The sequence below is a fragment of the Saccoglossus kowalevskii genome, chromosome 15 (genome assembly GCF_978046115.1).
Source record: "Saccoglossus kowalevskii chromosome 15, keSacKowa6.1, whole genome shotgun sequence".
NCBI classification, from domain to species: Eukaryota; Metazoa; Hemichordata; class Enteropneusta; family Harrimaniidae; genus Saccoglossus; species Saccoglossus kowalevskii.
Window position 1 is genome coordinate 26,096,818 of NC_140655.1, and position 18,733 is coordinate 26,115,550.

General features: G+C 36.9%; 1 protein-coding gene across 2 annotated transcripts in view; it reads left to right on the forward strand.

The window, feature by feature from the left end:
- The first annotated feature begins 5,757 nt into the window (after positions 1-5,757).
- LOC100368787 (high affinity cGMP-specific 3',5'-cyclic phosphodiesterase 9A-like) overlaps positions 5,758-18,733 on the forward strand; it is a 128,610-nt gene continuing 115,634 nt past the window's right edge. The window contains exon 1 of one of the 2 annotated variants that reach the window (XM_085490633.1): positions 5,758-6,048. In XM_085490633.1, coding sequence (XP_085346759.1) covers positions 5,961-6,048 — 88 coding nt within the window. In that variant the 5' untranslated portion in view covers positions 5,758-5,960. The remainder of the gene's footprint in view (positions 6,049-18,733) is intronic. The other variant, XM_085490634.1, reaches the window with a different exon arrangement.

The following is an 18,733-nucleotide window of genomic DNA, read 5'->3' on the forward strand; positions in this document are numbered from 1 at the left end:
CCTCCACAGATCTGTGCATTGGCAAACATGCCGTGCAACTGCGGTACTCCACTGACGGAATGACTTTCGTTGAAATCGGTCGTCGCTGACTCGTGAGCTGCACACTACAACCTCGTTTGTGATGTTGCTTGCTTGTCGTGGATAGACTGAGTCTTGGTTACCGGTTAAATTTTGCTAATTTGGCGTTGGTAATCTTTATTTGGAACTGAGTAACGCCGCAACGTCGCCAGCAGAAACCTCATGGTATATCGATGTTGATGGTTGCGGCTCCATATTAATCGGAGATTTTACTGCGGGTCCAGGCAGCGGGTGGATCTTCCGAGAGCCCTTCAAGATTTATAAAACTCAGATTCCAGGTGGTCAACAAACATTAAGTTCTCCCAATCCTAGTATTCTATGTGATGTACATCTAACATGCCAAAAATGCTGGTGAACGATTTGAACCTGACAAAAATACTTGAAATAGATACCAGGAAGGGGAGGGGGGTAAAAGAAAAGTTATATAACATTTTATTATTCAATAATTTATTAAAATACACAAGTTTGTCCAACTCCCTGTGATACAACACCTCAGACACAGCTCATTGTACTCGGCTGGAGTGTGGGCAAAAAGTTACTATTTGAATTTTTGATATCTTTTTTCATTAATGAGAAAGTTGACCCCGAAGTTAGAGTAACTGTTCAGCAGGAATGGCTTTTTAACTCTTCTGTGATTTTTTTTTGGCTTGGCTGATTTTGTCACGGTTCATACTTGACAGGCAGGTCGTACCATCACTAATTGGAAAAACAATCCTGACCCACCGCTACCATGGCAACAGCCAAAGTCTTGTAATAGCAGTGCCCAAATGATCATGCCTTTTATTTTGGCTACGTTGCGCACTGGTAAGAGATCACCGGCGCCGACATTGTTACCACTGTCAACGGAATCCCAACGCAGCTTTGAACTTTGAATAAAATGTAAATGCTGCTTCCAATCAAGAAAATACTATCGCAAAACGATTGGAAATTATACATTTAACGGCTGAATACGTCCTAACAATAAAATAAAGTGACTTCTAATGACTGCCATGTTATTTTGCAAACCTCGTATAAGGTGCCCGGTTTTAGTTATAAACAGACGTTAGCTTCACGTTCATGTCCCTTCCATAATAACAGCCGAAAACATATTGCTTGTTTTTTACCGGTTTTCATTGGCAACCGAAGTATTTTTATTTTGTAAACAAATTTTCGTCTGCTATTTTTATTCAGTTCAAATCGTTCAGCAACATTTTTGGCATATTAGGTGTACATCACATGGAATACTACGATTGAGAGAACTTGATGTATGTTGACTGATTTTTATCATAGTACGAAGTACCAGGAAGTTACTCAGTTCCAAATAAAGATTACCAACGTCAAATGAGCAACATTTGACTGGTAATCAAGATTCATGTAATCCATGGCTAACAAGCAACATCACAAGCGAAGTTGTAGCATGCAGTAAGTCATCCCGTCAGTGGAGTACCGCAGTAACACGGCATGTTTGCCATCAGCATTGTATTCAAACGAATCACGTGGTGTGCCGTTCTCGTTCAAACCCGGGATTCGATCAATAGGGGAGTCCCATTAAAAAAACACATTGCAAATCATGCAAGTTCAACATTTTCAAACCAATATACTAAAACAGAAATGCTCAGAGATGTAAATGAAGGATAGATATTACTTTTCACTATACACATCTCTGTTGATACTATTCCTCACATATTCTACTCCCAATTACTCCTGCGTAAAATGGACTAGCCTCTTCATGTTGACATTCAGACTAAAATCACGTGACAGGCTGTTAAAATTGGCTGTTGCATACTCATTCGCCGGTCTGGAAAATGTGTTTAATTAACTCACATTCAAGCAACAATGCAGATTTCCCAGTGGGAGTGAGACTATTCAAACTCTGCCACTAAAAAATAGGGGTGTTTTCAGCAAAAAACGAATAACCCTGGAATACACACAATATACTGAATTTCGGAACAAATCGTGCATTACTTACAGCAGCAGAATACCACAGAAATATCAGACGAAACATGAAAACACTATATATTGTATTTCAGCCTGAACCCTCTATATTGCAATTCAAGGAATTAACCCCATATGTGCATCAATTTCCCATCTTGGTATCACCCACCCCTGAAAACAAACTCTTAATACCACGCTGAAGCGTTTGGTAAAAAGGCATAAACTTAGTCATAGTACTAGCCTGACATGCAGGCGTGAGTGGCGTCCTCGCCGTCCGAACGGCATCAGACCCAGGGTTTGGAACACCGCGGAGGGCGCAACACACGCGACCTAGTCAGACTACCATAGTACGTACCTAAACAAAAAATTAATTAGTCTTAAATAAAGTTGTGCCAGGGGAAGTCACTCGCTATATATTACAATGTTCACACCAGGAGCTTTTCTAGGGAGTTTCTTAACTCCCCATACGAATCTTGTTTGTACCCGGTGTAAATTAGGCTAATATTTATAAACAAACATTAGAACATTAGTTATTAAGTGTAGGTACGATGTGAATAATGCCCTCATTTCGGGATATGTGATGTTTCACATATTAACAAAGTGGGAATGTAGCTTTAAAGACTGCTGTGAACTTTACGTGCATACTATACTGCCCACGTGATTTTGCCTGAATCCTGAAATACAATGTAATAGGTGATTTTCCGTACAATTGCGAGATCTCGCGAGATGCATGAAAGACGCGCGTCGAACGTCTGCCGCAAAAATCGAACGATTTGATTTTGAACTAGAATTTCTTTATTTCGTAGCTTACATTGACCGGCCGATCTTCGGCAGAGGAATATTGCTTCCGAATACCCTTACTTAATCGAAATTGTCTATCATCAAATGTGGACAGCACATTATTTAAAGCATGGAAATGTCCCCGAAATACTTTCGCGTTTGTCGAATCCCACGCGATGTTTGACGCGACTACGACGCTATGACCTTTGTTTGTCCTGTTTTTACGTTCGATTTCACGCATAACGCGTGATTCTCGCAGTGAACGGAAAATGGTCTATTCGTTGCGTGAAAATTCTGGCTAGAACGTTTGACTAACCTACAAGCATGGAAGTCCATGCTACAAGTGACTCCACCAGATTAAAACAAAATGTTCATTTTTAAAACGTGTTTTTGTGAGCGCAAATTCACTATGGTATGTAGCGGAAATGTACCTCGCGGTCATTGACGCTGCAGTTCGGCGTCTTTTACACCGATCTGGCGCATATCGCGCAAGGTGTGCCGGGAGTTTTGTTCGAAATTTCGAACGTTTCGAAGTCGATCGTCGATTGCCACGTATTTTACGGATATATTAAATCGTTTCAGAGACCTGTTTACTAAATCATTGTTTGAAACTTAGAAAACTTGTAAGAACAAACTGGGCCCAAATGGCGCAAATTGCAATAAGTTTACGCTACTAGAGTCTGGTTCGGATGGAGAGAACTACGCGTGATTTTATTGCGCTCAAGGACGTTCTTTTTTTGAACTAGTTGAAACCGGAAATAACGCAACTACTTTCGAACTTCAAACACAAATTTGATTATCGTTATTATGTGTTAGTTTCTGTTGTTTCAAAAATTGAATTATGTATGACAATAATATTTCACTCAATAAACAATATTTCACTAAAATATGTGATTAAAAGGCAACCCAAATTGTAAAAAGCAATATCAAGTTCCGCGTATAAACACTGTTGTGAAGAGGCGGCGGAGCGGAATTTTAGCCAAAATCGGCTAGTAAGGCGTCATATGACACTTCGCTGGTTCCCGGCGTCCTTTGCGAATGGCAGGTAGGACGCAGGTAACTAGTAATCGCCATATTGTTCCATTTGGGCCGGTTTTCAGGCCGGAAGGAACGCGACTGGGTGACGTAATTTGAAAACATTCCAAGTTCCGTTCTGCGTAAACATGTCTATAATACTACAATAAAGCCATGCTCAAACATACTGCCTGCTTAGATTTACACATTTGAGATGTTTCTGACATTCTTCGCTGTTTCTGTGAAAATTTATAACAAAAGAAACAGTTTTTCATTCACCCAACCTTCGAAAGTAAAAGGAAACCCCTGAACGGCCACGAGCGTAAGCGCTGCCGTCAGGTATCCAAGGGAAATAGAACAAGCAACGAGAAAGTGATGTACCAATCAGAATGCCGGAACCGTTACTAGTTACCGGCCTCTTGTGGCTTGGTACGCCATGACACTTGAGGCGGGAACCAGCCAACATATGACACATGTTTGTGCTGGGACAGCGCTTCCGGTGACGACACAACGCCTCGCGGTCAATCTCCTTCCCAGAGGCCTTTGCGCTTTACGCAATAGTGCCTCTGCCACAGGCAGCCTTCAATTTTGTGGTCAATCACCTCACTACGCACGGCCATTTTTCTGTAGCTGTTACATCTGAAAACTTACTACAAAAAGTGGGAAAAAAACGTATGTGACATCCGAACTATTTATTAATGTCAGACTTCAGTAAAAACGTAAATACGAACCATTTTATCGCGGACTATGTTTTGCGAGGTAATGTTATAGTGGTGAAATGGCGCACGTGATACACTAAAACTTGGAGGAAAGAAACGTTCTGTTAACGAATATAGTTGGGAAAGAAACATTAAAGACTAATTTCACTGAAAGGGGTTTCCTAACATTTCCGTTCATCTTGTATTCTGGTGATACTATTTGGCTTGAACGGGTTCGATTTTCCGCGTCTAACAGTCATAGAACACAAAGGTTCTAGTAAGTTTATAAAGTTATTTATTTATTGTACATTATAATGCTTTGGCATCTTGGAAATTATTGCAGTTTTCTAAAGCAAGTCTTGTATATTTTGTTCTAATCACTAAACATTTTATTCGGATTCAGGGCGTGAAACGTCTTATTAAAATGATTAAAGTAACCAAGTGACTTTCGCATAACTTTGTTAACGGCCAAGGTCTTGTAGTTCGAACATATTCGAATATGCAAATGAGTTTTATGCAAATCTGCTTTGTGCAGTGATGATAAGTAACGCGTATCGAACTGTGTGAGTTCGCCTCGCGGTGTGACACCTGAAGGTTCGATGTCACATGACTTTGCAAGGATACAACGTCACGGTGGATTGTACCGTTGTATATTTTTATTAAAATCTGTTCGGCCTTGATTACGGTTGCTAGTGTAAACCGCCTCTTATTAAAGCGTCTATATGTAAATAGTCGGATTGGCCGTTGTAGTGCTGTCTGAAAAAAAAATTCTGTCATGCGCTGATAAAGTTCATATTTGAAAGAACGGCTCTTTCCTTCAGACAGGGTTATACTTGTTTAGGAACGCGCCACTCGATCTACACAGATTCGCTGTCATTGTCATCTACAAAAATTCACTTCGTACATATACCTCTCACAAGTAGCCAGGGCCGCTTAACCATATCAATCAATATAACGGCAGAGCAACAGTAAATTTCTGAGAAAACAATAGTATTAGTGTTGAAAATAACCTGAGTGGCGCCCTTCATATCCGATCGTTAAGCGTTCTTCCAAAACGCGCGTGTCTCTAGAAATCATGCAATGAGTCCGTCAACAGCCATTGGTTTAGAAAATCAATTAAATTCCAACGTAAACATTTTAGTCGATTCCGAATGTGATCCAAACCTTACAGATGCCAGTTTTAATTCAACGTATCACATTTCAGAACATGACCCAAACGCTGTGAGTGAGCGGACATCCCTGCAAGAATAATGGTGGCGTCCAGTCGATTTTATTGAATATCGAAACGAACTGTCTCAAAACATTCACATACAAAATACGCAGGCAAGTCGAATGGTTGATCTCTACCGCATCGCTCGTCCAGGCGTATTTTCACCACACGTCTTGTATTAGCTTGGATTTTTGTGGCAGACCCGGGACATAAACTTCGAAAGTAGACGGTGTTGACGACGACGTAAACGGGGGAAGGGATTAACCATGGCTACGAAAGTGATATATTTCACCGTGGCCGGAAAACCAGAGCAGGCAGAGTTTCGGAGCGACTTCCCAGCCGACGATGTCAAAGGTAATTTAACACCGTCGTGTTTATGTATAGTTTCAGATTTAGTTGTTCTTGTCCCGTTCACATGCAAGTGTACAGAGCGCCTTGGTCTAGGGACAATGTCTGTGAAAAATACACGTGCTTGGTGTTCTCTGTATAAACCGAACAACAACAACAACCGCCCCTTTCTCGCATCGATTATTGTTGTTGAACGCCCGTGGCCTTAGTGTGGGCACATACCGCCTTATCTGAGCGTGTCACCTTCTAATGATGTCGATGCCAGTCGTTGCGTTCCGCGGTGTGAATCGAGACTGTGCAATTTTCATGTTTAGTTGACGTTTTGTCGAGTCTTTTCGGAATGTAATACACTGCACGGCCGTGTAATGTTTCAAAAGAAATAGTCGCGTAATGTGATTAAAGTGTCGGATTTTGTTGGGGTTGGTAACCGTTCCTTTTTACGCACTGTCGTGAGCAGAATGCTCTTTAGCTGTGTCGTTTGGCGATGTCAGGGCCTCGGTTTACGTCCTTTCTTTGTTTACGGTTCAAAGGGGATTGTGTTTAGCTTACATAAGCGGTTGTTTCACTGCCGTAGTAGTGCCCAGTTTTATTATTACGAGCAACTGAACGGCCATACTGTCACAGTAATAATATTGGTGTCGTTGTCAACACTTGACAGTAGAAGAGCAACGGATCATACCAATCATATTGATGCCATTAAACTTGTGTGATAACCGCTAACACGGGAACGAGACACTAATTTTATTTAGACCTCAATTGCTCAAATTTGGCAGTTTGTTTCAGCTGATCAGCTATAATACCCAGTTATTTTTTTTTATGCATTGCAATGACAACAAATCTCACTAGGGCGAAAATGATCAAGAAAAATTAAAAGCACGTTAACAAATTCAAGTGTTAATTTGTTTTGTGATTTTCAAGCTCACCGTGACGTTCTCACACTTTTATGTCCGAGTAGCCTTGGAAATTAACACTTATAGTATAGGTGAAAAACTATGAAAGTCATTGTATCTAAATGTAAACAGTTAGGCAAATAATCTAGAAAACCAATAATTATCCAAGGACAAAAAAACAAAATTTGCAAATCAACCTAAAAGTCACATATAATATCAATAAAATGACTGGAGACCTTTGGAGGAGCAATAGCAGTCTGAATGAGCTTAGTTTTTAATATTTGTATATTTGAATTGAATGAATTTCTAATATTGAAATGTGTTTGTTGTGTATAGTAATCAGGTTGTGAATTTTTGGGACATAGCTACAACATGAGTCCTATATAGCCATGATTAATACTTCTTTAGGGATGACGTCAAAAGATCAATGTCGGATAAAAAACTTATTTCCTTTAATTTGGGGGTGGGGGGTTTTGAACTCAAAAAGTTACCATCCTACAAAAACGATTTTATTTTTTAATGAAGTCAAAAAAATCTTGAAGTATTTGTAGTTTGTTTTTTTTCTATCCGATCATGGACAGAAATAACCGAAAAGGGGAAAAAAACAGAAAAATGGTTTGGTTCAAGTGTAAATCTGCGTCAAATGAGTTGCATTTGTAAAATCTTTTTACACCCACCCGACAACCAACTGCTATGCTATACTACTGTCCAATTATCAATTTGTATTTAATGGTGAATGTAGTCTGATCCCATGACCAATATTTATCATTTAAGTTTCAGTGGGGGGGTAGGGGGGTTTGGAAAAAAATTAAAGGAATTAAGTTTTTTATCCGACATCGATCTTTTGACGTCGTCCCTTAGTGTTGTTTTTTTGTCTATATTCATTGTAGTTGTGACTTTGCTCTGTAGTTGAGCTATGGGTGACATAAACAATTAACAGTATCACCAAATGTATACTCGGTACTCAGGAGTAGTTTGGTAGCTGATAATAATACAGATAGGTGCTGTAAGCTATTTACAAATAAGGGATGAACCATTAAAAACTCTGGGTGGGTTGGTTGCAGAAAAACTGTGCAAAATATTGTTTTTATTCATAGTTCATTTGTTTTTTTCCATGATGAATTTTCTTTAATTGTGTGAATTATTTTTTCCCTAAGATTTGGGCATGCAGAATTTTTTTGTTTTTTGTTCACTGAAGGGTGATTTTTTTCCCTGCGTATTTTTTTTTTAAAATTCTGCCATTGCCCCCCTAATTTTCTAATGGTCTATCCCTAAGTAAGACTTTGTTTTCTCTGGTTGAGCTTTCTGGCTCTTGAAATTTATTTTTTAATATTTAATCCTTGTAGTTGTCCAAATACCGGTAAACAGTTTTTACATGTTGATGTGATTGTATGATCATAGACGGTGTAAGGATAGTTCTGCTATACTGTCTGATTGTACTTTGTATCTTCTGTGGAACTATCATCGTAATCCTACTGTTAGTAAGAACACTTAATTTTTGATAAAATTTATTTTTCTATTATATTTTCCTCAAATGAACCAAGCAGGAAATGGCAATAGATGAGCAGTATTCAATCCGTCTTTTCAACTATAAAAACTATAGTTGCACCCTTGAGTCTTTTAGTGTTTTCACACCTTGCCTGTTTGGATTCCTCAATTGACATATTGAGTTCTTATCATACTACTATTATTTAACCTTTATGTCACTCTACATTCTCACCCAAATTTCTCTGAATTTTCTTTTTTATATTCTTCAATATTTCTGGAAATTAACCCTAATTTTGAAGCCAACAGACAAAATTTGAGTCAATTTTCAGTTTTTACTTTAAAAAATGGGCTATTTTTGCCCCAATCTTCTGAAGGAAAGTGCAGACTATAAACAGGAATATTTTGTGAATTTGTGATGAAAAGAGGGAATTGGTGGTGAAGAAGTTAAAAAATATCCACTCGGTAGATTTTCAATGTTATATTATACAACCCTCAATTCTGATTTTTTTTTAAACAAACAATTCAGCCAACTTTAATACTGTATTTGTTTTAAAAATGCATCTACAATAGATGTGCATATAAACTGTAAAATGACTAATTTTCACTTGGTTTAAATTTCGCTGATTTAGCATTTCGGGCATATTCAGTGAATTTTAAATTCATGGTTTTATCATTTAGATAATGTGTTCTATGCTCAATTGTACATATTCACTTGGTTTTAATTTAGCGTATTTTCCAGTCAGTGAAATAAACAACATTAAAACACAGTGAATAATTAACCTATTTCCACCATACACAAACCCCTGGTATTTACATAAGTGCATGTCCAATTAATTAATTTATTTATTTCTGGAATCCCATTCAGCTAAAAATAAAAGCCAATTAATGTAAAGCTTACTGGTACTATTGGTGATCAATTCAGCCTTCCACCTCACAATAGTTTGACCAGTCCATACTGTGTTTTACATCTAAATTACTGTATATATATATATATATTACCGCTCTATTAGAAGCGTTTCCCTAGTAAAAGCATATTTGTTGTAATGCGAATCATTAAAATACAACTTACCGTACTTTGACTATAAAACACCTCTATAATTTACGTAAGCGCATATGCTTCTAATAGAGTAAATACGGTATGTCGTTTCACAAACTTTTCATGTACAATATACATAATGCAACTGCCGGTAAAAGTTAATGATCTGTAGCCTACATGTATGTTGGCTGTCGGTACTGTGTACTTTACAGAAAGTGTCATCGTATCTCTGAATTTAGCTTTGTGCATTCATGATGGGAAAGGGAGTCTTTTTTTTTTTTTATCAATTATTAGTTTACACAACATTGGGTTTTTCTCTGAAAGAACATGCATACAACAGCGGTCTTTTCATACGGGCCAGGTTTTGTTATGAAATAATCAAATTAAAACGTTGCAGTGAACGTATAACGAGCATTCATATTTTGCATAAACAAGCTGTATATTATACTTGCATTCAGTAGCGTGCATCACGTGGGACCCGTAAGTGAGAAAAAAAGATCGAATACTAAACTGAAAAAAAAGCTTTTGTCCGTGATACGGAGACTCGTAAATGTTGATATTCAATTTACCATCCACGTTATCAGAAGTGAAATAAATCAGTAAAGATGACTAAGCCTACGGATATACTCTACTTTACAAAACAGAGCACCTTTGACTGACTGATCATTTCGTCCTCCCCTCGGGGGTTCATTATCACTGGCACGGTGGTTTCTGAAAAGTAATTGCAAATTGTGTAGCAGGCCAAGTCATGGGCGAAGAATTACAATACTTAACTTTAAAATGTAGAACAATAGAAACGCCAACACAACTTGTTGCCGGGCAACTCGGTATTTTGTCAATAAAATTAAATAAAGCTCAGATTAAGTTCAAGGCGAAATAGAAACATAGTCTGGCCAACTGATACAGTATGACCTGCAATTATATTAAAGAACTGAAGATTTGCATATTGGCTTCATAACATTACTCCCACATTTTATTCGAATTCATTTTCTGGGATATGCAATGGCCATTATGATTTACGGGCGATCAAGAACAACATCCTAGCTGAATGTCCGGGATAATGCGTCACCGATTTACACCATCATGGCAACGCTCTGTAATATCAGGATTTTAATGTTATAATTGTTGAGAAAGATGATAATATTGAACAGTATTCTCATTCATGATGTTTGACTGGAGAGCCAACATGAAATGAAACAGTATCATTTTGATGTATCTCTGCTTGTCATTCCTTCTACAAGAAATCCTCCTCCTCAGATTCTGGGCAAAAGACGTAAGTATTCCACTTCTGTCATAGAAAGAGCTTGAAGTTGTCTGTTTATATGGTTTGAACATCACATCTCAAGTGGTAATAAAACAACCCTAGTTTGAAGATACTGAGCTGAAACACAGCACTCCTCAAGTGGCAGTAGAATCCCTAAATAAAGGGCAGTGAATTAGAAAATACCTACTTTCTCAAAAAGTTATAGAGCCCCTTAGCTTACTGTTATGTATATTTGAAAGATGCCTTCATCCCCAAATGGGAATACAGCCTCCTAGTTGAAGGGAATCTTGGTACAATGTATATATTTAGTGACACCACCACTCTTAAGTAGTGATAGAGCCCCTAGTTTAAGGGAAGTGAATTTTGGCATATATATTCACTGACACCACTCGAACAGTGACTATAGAGTCACCTGAAACAATGATTATAGAGCCCCCCTAGAACAATGGCTATAGAGCCCCCTAGAACAATGATTATAGAGCCCCCCTAGAACAATGGCTATAGAGCCCCCTAGAACAATGATTATAGAGCCCCCCCCTAGAACAATGGCTATAGAGCCCCCTAGAACAATGATTATAGAGCCCCCTAGAACAATGATTATAGAGCCCCCTAGAACAATGGCTATAGAGCCCCCTATAACAATGGCTATAGAGCCCCCAGAACAATGATTATAGAGCCCCCCTAGAACAATGGCTATAGAGCCCCCTAGAACAATGATTATAGAGCCCCCCTAGAACAATGGCTATAGAGCCCCCTAGAACAATGATTATAGAGGCCCCTAGAACAATGATTATAGAGCCCCCTAGAACAATGGCTATAGAGCCCCCTAGAACAATGGCTATAGAGCCCCCTAGAACAATGATTATAGAGCCCCCCCTAGAACAATGTCTATAGAGCCCCCTAGAACAATGATTATAGAGCCCTCTAGAACAATGATTATAGAGCCCCCCTATAACAATGGCTATAGAGCCCCCTAGAACAATGTTTTTACAGCTCCCCCTAGAACAATGGCTATAGAGCCCCCTAGGACAATTGTTATAGAGCCCCCCTAGAACAATGGCTATAGAGCCCCCTAGAACAATGATTATAGAGCCCCCCGGAACAATGTCTGTAGAACGATTTAATTCATGTGACAACGCAACACAGACTGAAAATCAGAAATAGCACAGCAGTTTGGTTTAAAAAATTACAAATAATCGACTGATTTCATAATAAAATGGATCACTTTTGTACCTTATAATCTGTTCTTCCTGTTCATTCTACAGTTCTCGCCTGCAAACCGCTGCTCATCTATCCTACTGTGGATTTCTTTTTATGCTTAAATTTTGTTTTTTTAGTAGAAATGTATATTCTGTGACCTGTGAAGCAGTCAGGTGACCATGCTTTGGTGCCAATAATGGCATAATTTTTTAGAATTGCATGTTAAGTCAGTACATCTGCAGACCCATCTTTTTGATCATTGAAGAACGGTAGTCGTCGCGCCACATATGCACAAGATATGGGTCTCGTATAAACAAAGATGGTGACTTGGACTGTTGCACTGATGAACAAGTTTAATTATGTAATTTTTTTGGTGAGGAAAAGGTACATTGTATCAAGGAGTCTCTGGTGGTAATTAGTGCAAGTGGCGCCCAGAGCATTAGAAAAGCGCATTGGATTGTGGGAAAATCAAGGTTTATTAACACAAATGTCGCACATACAGGTGCAATGACCATCGCCCTTCAGGGCAAATTCACAGTCTATTTCTTAATGAATTACTTACGTGACCTTGGTCTTGGTTTATCCAAGAATGTGCAACCAGTTGTCTGATGTCTCAGTGCTTCACTTGACATAGCTAACTCTGAATTTGACCTTTGGCTTCATGTAGCTAGTAAATAACCCCAAATGACTGTATGTGTTTGCTAAACATTGATTCCCAATGGACAAGTCAGCCAACATGTACGTTGTAAATTATGTTTTTGATAGACTTGCAGTCTAGTCATGGTGACATTGACAAACACACTGGCAATCAGATGTTTATATGTGTCAGTGTTATCAGGCTTTATCAGCGTCATTCCCTGGTGCTGTTGTACTTCAACTGTGGATTATTTTATTGCATATGTACGTGTATATTTAATCATATTAGGAGTGTACTATCTATGGTAACTGTGGATAAAAGTCCACCGATCAAATAACTGATCGATGATAGGTTGCGTTTATTGCGATTATTATACCAGATTGGTTGTGATTGTGCCAAATTTTTCCCGCTTAAATTTTTGGTAAATTTTTTCACATTTTCTGTAATTTTCACTGAATTTAATCATAATTTTGGACCAAACAAACAAAATGTGACATTGTTTCAAGTTTTTGATCAACTAATTTCAAATTTTCGCAACATTTTAAGTTGAATAAAATAGAACTATTTTGTGGATGGCGCCTGAAGTTGATGGTGGTGCCCAAAGGTTTAGGATTGCTGTGCTATTAAAATCGTTTCAAAATGTATGAATTTGGAAAAGTACAATTAAGTGATAATTTGCTCTTCTGGATCTTGATTTGGGCGAGTGATAAGTGAGCGAGTGATCACAATCTTATGATTCTGTTGACAGATTGTATCATAAATGTAGGAAATGTCACTTAGTCCCACTTGTATGGTTTCCATGGCAAAATGCACTGTACATACCATTGGTACTTGCACGTGTAATTTGCATCTGAAAAGCCGTGAGTGACAGCTAATATCCTGGAGTGTCACCTGGCACAAAAAATGTGTTTTGGGGTTCAGCATTTATTATGGGGGTACCTTCCTTTCGCCGACATGCTGTTTTAAGTTGTCGTTAGCGATGCCTCGACGACAAAACATATTGCCGTGTAATGCGGTTCTGTAATCTTGACATGCTGAATTACACTATAGCTGTTAAATAACATTCTTTTGAATTCGCCAACAGAAATGATGTGTTCATTAATCTAAGTTTGCAACCTTCGACCCTGACGATGGCCCCGTCACTGCAATCACTACCTTGGTATAATAAGCATTGCCCTCTTGCACTCAAAGCAAAGATGCTCCCTTTTGATGGGCGCAGTATGATTGACACATACTGGTACAATATTGAGAGGAATTCCTTTTACTTGAATTGAAGAGAGACGTCTCTTCAAAAATGTGATTACAGATTCTCTATTAAGTGCAGTTACACGAATTAGTACTTAGTTTTCCCATGACACATTGCATTTATTTAAAAAAAAAAGCTTTTACTGTTATTTTCCCCCAAATTGGCGTACATTCCTCCAACACTCGCGTAAGGTACCGCTTTTACTTTTTAGGACAATACTCTTTTCGTTTCCCTGCTTTTTATTTTGCCATTTTCAGTTACTGCATCTAAATGGATTGAGTTTTACAGCAGGTTTGCCACTATTATGGGTAGTTATATATGCCGGGACAAATAAAATTGACATCCAGGCAACTGAATAGTAACTCGCTTGCCTTAAACGGACTACATTAAACAAATAGGCAATATACACTGCGAACAAGTGAGTTTAAAAGTTAATCTTAATAGATAACAATGGAATTTGCTAAATTGAGGTCTATGTACATGTATTTGTTGGGATATTTCTTCTCCATTTTCGGGCTAAAATGTGGCTAAAATGGCTTAAATAATCTCAAATTTAGATACCTTGGCAGCAGCGCAGCAGTCAACAAAGTCCTAATTTCGGAATGTTTTGCATATTTTAAAAGTTCGCCAGCTACAAAATGTACGACTTTATATGTATTTATTAAAATGTCTGATTCAAAGTTCCTTTCTCACTTTGTATTAAATATTGATTACCGATACCTTTCATTGATTATGATCGCTATGAAAAATTATAAAATCAGTTGGTGTTGTCATCTTTCAAGGCCAACTAGCTCTATTTTAGGAGGTACTTCTAATGTTGACTTCAGTACTACATTGAAAGCCCTTGTGATGTTCACGGTGAGAGTTTATGGGGTGGGTGAGTGTGGGGGGTTAGGGGTTGGTACATTATAATGCTCTGAGGAGAAGCCCGTTAACTTTCGTCCTTAAAAATTACGTATTTAATTTAGTAAATCTTTTGATTTTTAGTAAATCAAACTTTTTTGTGGTGATTACGTTATTCAGATCATGGTATACAATATATATTATTTTATGCCATGTGATATTGTACATAAATTTCGTACATATACAAATGAGACACGAGTTCTACCCACGTACACAAATGTAAACCGACTTACTGTATCTTAATCAATTAAATTGTAAGATGATGTTTAAGGGATATATTACGTATACAGTATACGTAAACCTAAACCTAATGCCAAAATATATTTCTTAAAATAGTAATTTAAAATGGAAATACATGACATGATTTGTTAGCTCCGCTGTCGACTTTGTCGAGTGGAGCTTATCATATGAGTGATTGTCCGTCGTCGTCCGTGTCAATGTTTTACTTTTTCGACTTCTTCTTGAAAACTACAAGCCTGAATGCTTTGATACTTGGTGTATATGTACCTTGGGTAGGCCTCTCTTAGATTTGTTCATTTCATGATATCTTTAGTTCTTGATGAATATTTTTGTCATTTTTGGTAAAAAGTGATATTTTCGACTTCTTGTTAAAAACGGCAAGTCCTATTGCGTTGATATTACATATATAGGTACTACATGGGGACTTCTCTCAGATTTGTTCATTTTGTGATGATATCTTTAATTCTCTAATTTTAGTGAATATTTTTGTCATTTTTGGTAAAAAGTGATATTTTCGACTTCTTGTTAAAAACGGCAGGTCTGATTGCTTTGATATTAAATATATAGGTACTACATGTGGACCTCTCACAGATTTGTTCATTTTGTGATGATATCTTTAATTCTCTAATTTTGATGAATATTTTTGGTAAAATAGTTTTTCGAATTCTTGTTGAGAACTGCAAGTCTGATTGCTTTGATACAATGTACTATACATATTGTTCATTTTCTAATGATATCTTCAGTTCTTTCTTTGAAATGTGCATTGCTAACAGCGGAGCTATCTCAGCCGACAGGCTGCTTGTTTAGTTTTACAAATACTGTGGAATACTTTATTTTCGCTGGAATAGATTTTCGCTGAAAAGGCTTTTTGGGCATTTTGCTTGGAATTTATTTTCACTGATTTTTGATGAGTTTAATGTGAAATATAGGAAAAAAAGTATATTCGCTGGATTTTATTTTCACGGAATCATCCCTTCAGCGAAAATAAATTCCAATCGAAAATAAAGTATTCCACAGTATATTAAAGAATTTTCACATTTTTCTTACACTGGAAGATTATTAGAAGTTATTCACCGATGTTATTTTTGAAAAAAAAACTGTAATTGTATATGATGCAGTTAATGAAGAAAAGCAAAAACTTGTACCGGTACTTCTCAAATATTTTTATTTTTTGGAAATGGAGGATAATGAGAGAGGCTTGTAGGAAACAACATTTTCTACAAATATAAATAGGTCGCGACCTTTTTTTAAGGTTATCACAATTTTATGGTTTGCGCTGTACAACATTTTCCTGTGTGAAATGCGGCCCTCTCCATTTCGAAGTGTTCATGACATAAAAACTGAAATTTTTTGAGATATAAAACACACTTTCTCTAAATTATCATAATGCTCGCACCTGCTTGAGCCTATATTTGAACTAGCGAGGAGTTTTCACCTTTATCGTGTGCATAGCAAAAACAAAACTGTATCGTAAATTCTTAAAGCAAGTATGGTCACACAAAAATGGTATCTAAGTTTCACTACTTTTGCAGAATAAACCTACGTAATTTTTTAAAATGTTTTTCACAATTTTTGATGGGAAAAATTGGCTCCAAAATTAACATAGAAATTACAGAAAAATTTACAATATGTAACATTGCAATTTTGATGGGAAAAATCGTAGTGGGATTCAATAAAAGAATTTGCATGTTTATTATTTTCAAAATCTAGTTATAAAAATAAATCAGTACAAATTTGTAGAATAATGAACGAAAGCGTGATATGACGCAGTATGAATTGTGATTAATTTTATAACCAATCAAAACATGATTATTTAGCTTAAATGATGTCGACTCAATTCTTAAAAAAAAAAACATATGGTAGATACATGTATAAGAGCATCTATATCTGACATTTGAAAATAAATATTTGCTAATGTCAGATTTGCGAAGTTGTTCATTTTGACACGGTAGTTGTCGTTTATATTTTTTCTATTACCTCTTCAATGTGTGAAGCATCACCATTCATATTTAAATTATTCAAAGAACATCAAACAACGGAATTTAATTGGAATTTTTGTTTCCCTGACAACAAGGGTCAGTATATTGATGCATTTCTTAGTAACCATGTAAAATAGTTCCTACGTTAAGATCGTTTCTCGGTGGCAGACATAATGGAATGCCTGGTGAGAGCTAATCCGCAGTATCATACTGTAGTTGTAATTAAAATTCCCGGATATTGATTGTATCCGGAGGCTGTATGTTGAATAGATATACGCCACTCAGAGATGTTAATTTGGTTTTGATGTTAAAATCTGCATGTCAAATTTAGCGCAAGGATGAATGATGATAAAAAACAAACAGGAATGATATAAAATAAAGCCATTCTTGGTTTTACTTCATGTGACCGGTTTTCATTCATTTTATTTTCAAAATGGCTTCTGTTAATTTGTAAATAGACAATATAAATTGCCATGGAAACAAGAATTTTGACTTGTTGGCATTTTTGTTTGCACTGCAATCATAGAAAGTCAACTTTAGTTCCCATTGTTCTTCTAAGTAAATTTAGCCCTCAGAAATGTTTCCATTCTAAAATCGACCTTGTATCTGGTACATTTGAACGCATAATGTATTGTTTCTCGCCCTGAAAATTGAGGTACCTCTGAGAAAATTTCACGAAATAAGAATATACATGTACCTGTTAAGTCTCGTTGGTATCACATGAATCTGCCATAAAATCACTCGCATTTTTTGTAAGTAGTCCATATTTTTGTAAAACGTATGAATGCAAGTTTGTGATCTCAATTGTGGTACTGCCAACATGCACTGGACGAAGAGAGAATATCCCACAACTTGCATGTAAATAGTATATGTGCAGAAATTGCTCTCAAAAGAGAAATCTGTGTGCGTACTTAAACTTGGTCGAAAATCCACTAATTTAACATTCAGGGATTGTTTATCAAAGATTTGCCAAAAAAAATAAAAAAGTACTGTCAAAATTAAGTAAGTTAACAATGTAGTTTTTCTTTCCGGCAGATTCTGTGGGTGCCATTCAATCGCAATAGTGCGACAGAAACTCATATCAAAACATATCATACCTGTCGCTAGTAAATATTCAGTTAGAAAAAGTACTTTTAAAACTCGTGGTGTGCAATTAAATATACTACGATTCATTAGATTCATTAGGCTGAATGCTAATGTCCAATAATTTTTGACTTGCAAAATATACATTTGTAGATATCTAGTCACCAATGCTAGACCATACCATCAGCTCAATTATGCCACCCCAACCTGTTGGCTCTAGAAATTTTTATAGAACCCTGGGAATATTGAAATTTAAAGTACTCATAAGCGCGGTTTGATTCTTATTTTCATCATAGCATATGTCTGTCGAATAGTCTATTGTCGCTTAGTAAACAGACAGCAATATGGTGATTGCCTCACTGGTTAGTTTCAATTAAAAATGAAGTCGTATTGGAAACCAGTGCATATAGGAAGAGGCACTTTTCCCTTTTTTTCTTCTGAACAATTTATATTACATATATTACACTTGAATTTAAATCTAACATGGGTTTTATTTGTTATTTCTATCAATGTTTTTTCATTAATATTAAACAATTGGTTTGCATTTTGTTTTATTCCACTACAGCAGCAACTTTATTTGAGTGTTTTTGCCCACAAGGTTTGGTAAAGTAACCTTTAGTCTATATTGCTGGCGTAGGGGTTGGAATAAAGGGTGAGGTGGAGGTACAAATGTAGACATGAGCTGTGCACTGCTAAAGAAATTTAACCGGATTCCTTTTACAAAC